The sequence below is a fragment of the Eptatretus burgeri genome, chromosome 4, assembly GCF_056783735.1.
Source record: "Eptatretus burgeri isolate ZD-2024b chromosome 4, Ebu_testis_v1, whole genome shotgun sequence".
NCBI lineage: Eukaryota > Metazoa > Chordata > Myxini > Myxiniformes > Myxinidae > Eptatretus > Eptatretus burgeri.
In genome coordinates, this window is record NC_140964.1 from 106,392,620 (window position 1) to 106,402,619 (window position 10,000).

At 43.6% G+C, this 10,000-nt stretch overlaps 1 protein-coding gene across 1 annotated transcript in view; it reads right to left on the reverse strand.

Moving 5' to 3' along the window:
• Positions 1–10,000, reverse strand: part of HDLBP (high density lipoprotein binding protein) — a 173,142-nt gene that overhangs the window by 79,250 nt on the left and 83,892 nt on the right. The window contains exons 12-13 of the mRNA XM_085879608.1: positions 2,922–3,061; positions 1,487–1,591 (exon numbers count right to left, since the gene is read on the reverse strand). Coding sequence (XP_085735734.1) covers positions 1,487–1,591; positions 2,922–3,061 — 245 coding nt within the window. The remainder of the gene's footprint in view (positions 1–1,486; positions 1,592–2,921; positions 3,062–10,000) is intronic.

The window sequence follows — 10,000 nt, forward strand, 5'->3', positions numbered from 1 at the left end:
CCCGAGGAACCACCTCCACGAAGAGGTCGATGAGTCGCACCAAGCCGGGAACCAAAATGGAGAACAAAGAGCTCCACGAACCAAGAAGAAGAAGAAGCCACCACTCGCAGCTCGAGCTGAGCGACCGGCTTAACTTCCCTCCAAACAGGGCAGCTTGAAGCAAAAAGCTCTCCCAAGCCAAGCAAAAGCTGAAGCTCACGGAACCGTCAAAGCAAAGAGCCTCCAAAAAGCCTCCTCCCGAGTCAGGCCTCAGCCGAAGCTCACTGAGCCAGCCGAAGCAAAAAGCTTCCGAAGGCCTCAACCCCAACCCAAGCCAATCAGGACCCGACGGTCTGCTGAACGACTACTCTCTGCTGAAGCAAAAAGCTTACTAACCAAGAACAAAGAAAGGATCTCGTCCTTATCCTTCTCCGCCCTTCCCCCGATCCCGGCGTGACTCATGCCCACGTACTCCATCCCCCCACTCAACCACGGGTGGGAGGGAGTTGAGTCATGAGTCACGGGACGGCAGGAATCTTCCTCCTCTTCACAGAAGAGGGGGAGGGATGTCTACATTGTTCGTTCCCTAACTATTAAATCTATCCGAGGCGCATCTAATCGATTTCTGAACATTTAAACAATGGAAGGTGAGCTATCTAGGGACCAAGCACTTATCGACATAGCTGACAAAAGGAACCTGTATGTTGTGTGCAATCAAATTCACAAATTCGTAACAATATATATATATATATATATATATATATATATATATATATATATATATATATATATATATATATATATATATATATATATATATATATATTTACACATATATATACATACATATATACACATAGATACATACATACGTATACACACAACAGTGGAGTTTCAATCCCCTCTTCTCCCAGCCATGTAAACAATAAGTAACTGGCTCATTGTGATGAGACATGATCAAATGTTCAATCAGCAAATAATAAAATAACAACAATCAGAATGGAAGGTGGTAGTAACTGAAGATTAATAATAATAAATAAATGAATAAAAAGAGCAATGCAACACTATATTTGTCATTTTTATCTGGGTTACAAAACAGCACAATGAAACAATTTACATCTGATCCCATAAAAGACAGACAGACTCTTATGCATGCAAACATCATGTATGTTTACAAAGGTCTTTCAATTGGTTTGTTCCATAAAGAGACCATGCACTGAAGAGGTCAGGATTTAGAGGCAGCAATGCAAGATAATCATTTTGCCTTATGAGCCATTTTGATAATGGTAATAGCTTGAAGGGAAATTGCATTTCCTGCTGGAGGCACAATTATTTTGATGGAACGGCAACAACGCCAGACAGACTCAGGAAATGGTGCATCATTTTGACATGAGCACAATGCACTCACTGGAAGCAGCAGCAAAGCACTGCATGTGGTCATGACCCTATCATGAACAACATCTGTCTTCAAAATGTGAAAAAACAAAAAATAAAGCAGCAGCAATACCTCAGGGAACTTGTCTCTCACTTCCTTGATCTTCTCTCCTTTCTGACCAATGATTGTACGGTGAAATTTGTGCTCAATAATCATATCCTTTGTGCGCTCATTTTCCTTTCAAAAAAAACAAAAGAGAGAATGAAAAGGATGTTTGTGGGATCTAAACGTATAGCCAAGGTTGCCAGCAATGACTTTCAAGGATTTTATAGCAAAACTAGAATGACTACCTTCGATGTCACGACGTCGCCAGATATGCCTCTGCTCACATTATTACATCATTATACATAATTGTACCAAATTTGATTAAAATCCCTGAACCCAGATTAAAAATATCAAATAATTATGGCTGCCAGACCATATGTCTGATCAGGTTGAAATTAAAAAATATATATATTCCACATGTCTACACGATCATAACCGTCACGTTTCACATCGATTGATGAAGGGGTTCAAGAGAAAGATATTTAAAAGAATTTTGTTTAAACCAATATGGCTGCCAGACCATGTGACCTATTAATTATTCATGAACACTCTGGTATCCCCAAGGCTTGGGGAACATGTAAGTGAAGTTTTCCATCAATCTGTCAAGCCGTTCTGCAGAAGATTATTTTAAAATGTTTATTCTTCAAAAAAAAAAATCAAAGCTGCCAAACCATGTGACCTATGACATCATCGGTGGAGAACTTTTGGTTCCTCATGGATCGGAGATCATATCTGTGTAAAGTTTCATCTCGACCTGTTCAGCCGTTACGGCGAAGAAGATTTTATGTTAAAAACAACATGGCTGCCAAACCACGTGACCGATTAAATCCTCAGTTTTTTCACCAATTACAATTTAACCCGAGATGACCATCAAAAATTTTCAGACCGACCGGATAAAGTGTTTGACACATGAAATGAAGAGGTCATATGGAAGTATGACAAAAAAAAACCATGCCGCCCCGCTTAGATCGGACACCTGACCCATGGAGTCCTCTTTATCAAATCAAATTCAGAATGGGTGGCCCATCATGTTGTTGCGAGTTTCGCGTTGATCCAGCAAGTCTTTTTGTCCAACATGGCTGCGGGACCATGTGATTGATGTTGAAATTTTCAACCAACATTCCCCGCGCCGAGTCGACCATATTAATTAAAATTATTTCTCTGAAACCGCTTAGCCTTTTGATGTGAGACTTTGCTGTGATGATCCACTGTTGTTGCTACAAATATTTTATTTAACAATGATCTCATCAGTCACATCATGTGGCAGCCACATTGGTTTTTAAAGACATAATTAAGCAATTATTTCTCTGAAACCATTTATCCTACCCTTACTAGACTTAGCAGTTATGATCCACTGCCCTTGCTGCATACATTTTACTGAAAAATGGCATCATCAGTCACATAATCACTGGAGGCAGAAATATCGACCAATGACCAGAAGAAATATCAGAAAGCTTCTCACCATTCGATTGGCCATTTCCAGCAACTCACGCATGGCCTGCTGGACACCCTGTGGATCACCTTCGATGCGAATAAGGTTGTTCTTCTCATTATCGGGAGGAATGCGCACAAACACTTTGTACTGTTCCTTGATGCGGTTTACTGCAAACAGTAGTGACAAATGTAATTCACTCAACTGGTCAATGATCAACTAGGCTTTTGCAAAAAACACAACCTTTATGTATTTTTTTTCCCACAGATTTCAAAATTCATGAAAGAGTATAGTAACTGAGCAAAGGGAAAAAAACATAGGACAACATACGGGTAACATCACAGTACAAAATTAGAACAGCACTCTGAAGAGCGCAGATCTCCGTGAGGCTGAACAATATATGTTTGTAACCGGCTGATAGGCCGGATCTGCATCCGGACCATAACCAAAATCTAATCGGCTTGTCGTCATCACCTACCCAACTCATCCACCAAGTTCTGTCTTAATCCGTAAATAACTTTTTGAGATATTGTGCTAAATATTGTTTTTGGCCCTAATCGCTCAACAGTGAAGAATCACTTTTAAAAATCCTTGTATCCGGATCCTGATTTGGATCTTCAACAAAATCGAATAAATGTGTCCTCGTAAAACACCCAACCTGTCCACCAAGTTTCGTCCAAATCCATCCATAACGTATTGAGAGATCATGCTCGCAGACAAACGGGTGAAAACATAACATCCGTCCACCTTCGGGAGTAGCAGTTAAGAGGAATTTCAGGAAAAAGGTCGGAACAAGGGTCTCAGCAGGCATTGTAAGCTGTGGTAGAAATGTGAGAGACCATGAGTTAGTGGTGGTCAGCAGATTTGGAACCTCATTGGGAAGACCTCAAGACAAAGACTTAGGACCACTTCCAGAAGTGACAAGAGAACAGTGACTTGATGGAGGGCATATTGCCTTAATGGAGGGCATAATGGAAGAGAACCTCCGGCCCTACATGGGGAACCGAGTGCAGCAAATACAGAAAGACAGACTAAACCAACAACGAAATGCTTTCAGCAAAACAAACCAACGATTTTGAAGAATCAGAAAAACTGAAATGGAATTCAATTTGTATGCAATTAAAGAAGTTCTCAAACTTTGAAAGAAATTAACTTTTTGTTATGATTGTTTGTTGCATCATAATTTAAAGGTATAGAAAGAGGCTTCTGGGCCATAAGCAGGGCAAATGCACAAACACTACCTGGCCGAAAGTATGTGGACACCTGCTCATCCAACATCTCATTCCAAAATCATGGGCATTAATATGGAGTTGGTCCCCCCCTTTGCTGCTATATCAGCCTCCAGTATTCTGGGAAGGCTTTCCACTAGATGTTGGAACATTGCTGCAGGGATTTGCTTCCATTTAGCCACAAGAGCATTTGTGATGTCGGGCACTGATGTTGGGTGATTAGGTCTGTCTCACAGTCGGTGTTCCGATTCATCCCAAAGGTGTTCAATGGAGTTGAGGTCAGGGCTCTGTGCAGGGCATTCAAGTTCTTCCACACTGATCTCGACGAATAAATTTATATATGGACCTCGCTTTGTGCACAGGGGCATTGTAAGGGTGAAACAGGAAAGGGCCTTCCCCCAAACTGCTTCCACAAAGTTGGAAACACAGAATCGTCTAGAATGTCACCGTATCCTGTAGCGGTGGATGTCTGGGAACTCACCGTAGGGCAAAGAAGAATGTTCTCTCTCAAGGGACACTGGATACCATTGACCAGAATCGCAGGGCCAGGCTGAATGGCAGAGCTGAGCTGTTCGGGGAACCGAGGCGTAAAACTGTACGTGCGCCAAGGGTAGACAAGGAGGCCTATGTGTGAGGAATCTGTGCAGGGGTAGAGCATCACCTGTGGTCAAGTGATTCTCGTCCTGCTTACAGGGGAATTTGCGCATTGCGTTCATCCAAGCCCATCCCTCGGAGCACTGCAGTTAGAGCAGAGGGTGGTAGGTTCTTGACAGAGGAGTCCGAAGTGAACGACTGCTGGGCCAGTTATTTTGAGCGGTTGTAAAAGGCTGATCCACCAGCTGTCGAGATGGACGTCAGGGGTGTTACATTCCCTGTTGCTAAACCTCCAATCAACTGTGGTCCACCTTCGCTTGTGGAAATACAGGCTGCGGTGAACCGGTTGAAATGGGGTAAAGCTCCAGGGATCTGTGGCATCCATGCTTAACTTCTCAAGTCTGGTGGAAATGCTGCACTCGTGTGGTTGCATGCAGTTCTGGGCTATGCCTGGAACACAGGCATCATCCCAACTGACTGGAAGAAGGGCCTTGTTGTCGCTCTCTGGAAAGGGAAAGGTGATCGCCAAGACTGCAACAACTACCGACAACAAGACTGCAATGGCTGCTCTCAGTGCCGGCAAGTTCTTTGCTGGGATAATTCTTGATAGGGTTCACCACCATCTGCTTGAGCACCAGCGTCCAGAGCAATCAGGCTTTACACCAAAGAGGTCAACGATTGACCGTATCCTTGCTCTTCGGGTCCTCACCGAACGCAGACGAGAGTTTCGGCAGGGGCTACTTGCAGCCTATGTTGATCTCTGTAAAGCGTTTGATTCAGTGAATCCGGATGCCCTCTGGAGGATTATTGGTCTTCGTGGGGTGCCACAAAAACTGATCGATCTGATGTCTGAACTCTACTCTGGTACTGAGAGTGCTGTGAGATGTGGTGGTACCATCTCTGACTTATTTCTAGTTGTTACTGGAGTTTGTCAGGAGTGTGTACTGGCCCCCACACTTTACAGCACTTGTATGGACTGGATTCTCGGGAGGATGTCGGAGAGATCAAGCTGCGGTGCATCATTTGGGAATGTCAAGATCTCTGACCTTGATTTCGCAGATTATGCAGTCATCTTTGCGGAGACTTTCGATATCCTTTTGTGGGCCCTCGGTGCTAAATGTGGAGTCAGAACCGCTGGGATTATGGGTTTCCTGGGTCAAAACTAAGATCCAGGCTTTCAATGACATATTGGATGCCACTGTCCTGTCTGTGCCTGTTTGTAGTGAGGATGTTGAGGTCGTGGAGAGATTCACTTACCTTGGCAGTGATATTCATGTCTCTGCTGGCTGTGAGTCAGAGGTCAATAGATGGTTGGGTCGGGCCAAGGGAGTCATGGATTCAATAGATAATGGGGTGTGGCGCTGCCGGTACCTGGGCGGGAGGACCAAAGTCCGAATCTTCAGGTCCTTGGTGCTTCCAGTCTTGCTCTATGGATGCGAAACTTGGACTCAGCCCAAGGATCTGAGACGGAGACTTAATTCCTTTGGGACCAGTTCTTTTCGGAGAAGCCTTGGCAATCGCTGGTCGGACTTTGTGTCCAATGAGCGGTTGCTGAGAGAGACTCAAATGAGATTTGTTACCTGCAGAGTCCGTGAGCGTCAGCTGCGGCTGTATGGACATGTGGCTCGTTTTCCTGACACTGATCCTGCTCACCAGATTCTCTTAGCGAGGGAGTCTCGTGAGTGGAGGAGGCCAACGGGCCAATCACATTCCTCATGGTTGTAGCAGGTTGATCGGCTTCTCAAGGAGATGGGGATGGGCCAGGCATCTGCCTGGGGGATGGCTAGATGGAGGCCCCTGGAGTACCGGCAGAAAGTGGACGCAGCAACGCGCTGCTCTGGCGCATGCTCCCATACCTGACCTGACCTGTGGCGTAAAGATTTGCCTTCACTGGAACTAAGGGGCCGAGCTCGAACCATGAAAAACAGCCCCAGACCATTATTCCTCATCCACCAAACCTTACAGTTGGCACTGTGCATTCGGGGAGATTGCATTCTCCTGGCATCCGCCAAACTCAGATTCGTCCGTCAGACTGCCAGATGGTGAAGCCTGATTCATCATTCCAGAGAATGCGTTTCCACTGCTCCAGAGTCCAATGGCGGTCAGCTTTACACCACTCCAGCCGACGCTTGGTACTGCGAATTGTGATCTCAGGCTTGTGTGCGGCTGCTCAGCCTTGGAAACCCATTTCGTGAAGCTCTCGCCGAATAGTGTTTGTGCCGACGTTGCTTTCAGTCAGTTTGGAACTTGGTTGTGAGTGGTGCAATAGATGATTTTTCCGCGTTATGTGATTCAGCACTCGGCAGTCCCGTTCTGTGAGCTTGTGTGGCCTACCACTTCACGGCTGAGCTGTTGTTGCTCCTAGACATTTCCACTTCACAATAACGGAATTTACAATTGACCGGGGTAGCTCGAGCAGGGCAGAAATTTGACGAACTGACGTGGTGGAAAGGTGGCATCCTATGACTGTGCCACGTTGAAAGTCACTGAGCTCTTCAGTACGGCCCGTTCTACTGCCAATGTTTGTCTATGGAGATTGCATGGCTGTGTGCTTGATTTGATACACCTGCCAGGAATGGGTGTGGCTGAAACAGCTGAATCCACTAATTATAAGGGGTGTCTGCATACTTTTGGCCATGCAGTGTAGCTACATATCTATGTACAATTCCAGGTGTCTGTGTGTGTCTGTCCGTTGTTTCTCGACAACCGCTGGTCCAATCGAATTGAAACTTGCCAGGTATATTGCTGGGGACCTGAGGATGTGCCTTTTCAAGGTTTGATATTAATCGGACAAGTGCTTCCCAAGTTATGGCCATTTATTTACCAAACTAATGAGAAGACACGTTCTTGCGTGGGCGTGGCCGATGGGGAAGGGAAGCTCAGCCGCGTTCGCCATTACGGATTACAACGTACGGACTTCCGGATCCATTACGGGTTACAACGTACAGACTTCTGGATAATGATGACTTCGTGTATTCTAATAATTTCTCGATTTCTTATGCGCATTTATAGATAAACACAATGCCCCAAGTTATGATCGTTTTCATATTAGACGGTGAATAAATTTCGGAAACATCAGAGTGCTGGTATGCTCCGAACGAGGAAGTAAATTTTTTTTTTCTCTCTTCTCTTTTTGTTTTTCCTTGCCACGACATTGCGAAAAGGTAAAATACGTTGGCGCTAATTGAATAATTGGGTATTAAAACTAAATTGCGAATAATCGTAACTGCAAATAATATTCGAACTTCCGGGCCATGCACGTACGGGCACTCGAGAGCGAAGAAACGGCCTGCGTGGTTGTTGTTTGTTGCTCGCGGTTTGAATTTTTTTTTTTTTACGGGCACGTACTAGCAGTCTTAATTTCTGTAGTCTATTGGATGAACTTGAAATTTAAAACAGCACACCAAAAAACTGAAGGACATTTGATAACATCTGAGGTGGGATGTTAAAGCAGCTCAGCTAGCAGTTTAAACAAATCACCAACAGGTATTCCTAATTTTATTCTGCAATGAGAACCAAGCTCAAATCATTTTTAACGTCACACATTACCCGTATCAAAATACAATTTCAAATAGCGAATAAAATTAAAATTGCACACACAGAAGATCCGTGAAGATTGACCATTCATAGCGACAACCATGTGAATGGGATGCTCACGATCATTTTTAAGTCACGTGAGATTATCCTGATCCAATTCCCGTCCTCTATCAGAGTGGTATCCCTTGTTCAGTGATTGGCCTTCCATTGCATCTGATAATATATATATATATAAATATATATATATATATATATATATATATATATATATATATATATATATATATATATATATATATATATATATATATATACATACATATATACATACAAACATACACACACACACACACACACACACACACACACACACACACACACACACACACACACACACACACACACACACACACACACACACACACACACACACACACACACACACACACACACACGACAACCTGTGAACCCGTTGGGTTCCCGTTGTGACAGCGGTTAATAAAAAAAATCATTTCAAAAAGAAAACAAGAAAGAAAGAAAACAAGATAGCTCCAGCGAACTATACCGCTGAGGTTGTTTGCATTGATCAACTAATCCCGAAGAGTACTTGACTGAATCGGGAATTGATTTAATAATTTTTTGTTGCCCGATTTGAACGAAACTTGATACATCACACCGCAGGAGAATGGTGAGTAAGGGCGGCCAAAAATTTTTGCGCTATCGTGTACCATTTTGGCTGTATTTCGGGAACATACATACATACATACATACATACATACAAGATGAGAGTTTTAGTAACATATAGATATATACATAGCCCTGCAGAGAGGAAATAAAAATTGTACATGAGAAACTAAAAGCTAACTTTTGATGGCATAATAATAAATGTGCTGCATTTATATATGGTGGCATTGTGTTGGCTTCACGGTTAAGGTGGCTGGCTTGGGACCTTAGGGTCCCGAGTTTGATCCCCGTTGGCTGCTGAATTAACACCAGGTGGGGTCGAATCAGCCGGTCATCCTTCTGCGGTTGGCAAAATGAGTACCAATGTACTGGAGTAATAACCATTTGGGGTAACCTGCATCGGAGTGGCGACCTGTCCAGGACTGTACAACTTGCCAATGAAACTACCTCGGCAGCCCTATGTGCCTTGAAGGCAAGAAAGGGAATGGTGTGATGATGATGATGATGATGATGATGATGATGATGATGATGATGATGATGATGATGATGATGATGATGATGATGATGATGATGATGATGATGATGATGATGATGATGATGATGATGATGATGATGATGATACACATGTGCTGATCTGCACATTATCACTTTTGCTACCAGTCAGAGAAAAATCTTTGAAGGTTCACTGCAAAGCACAAACACCAACTCAACAAAATGAAGAATAAAAATAAAGATAAATTTATTTTCTCTCACTCGGAGGACAGGCTTAATCCCATATTAAAATGTCCATGAACTACTAGTCCTTGTTTTTCACATGCTACATGCACAAGCACATCCAGGAGGAATGCAGGAAGTGTTTGAAATGAGAGCGAGAGATGAACCTTCAGAGTTTAGGCTTTATTCCATTTGATTAGAGCCGCTTCTGTGGGCACACCGGGGAATACAGGTTCAGCTAGGAGTACATAAGCAGTAACGTATACATGTGCAGTTAACCATTGCAGACAATCCGCGTAAGCACGGAGTTCGATATAATCTCCATTCTCACCAGTCAATGAGCACCTTCAG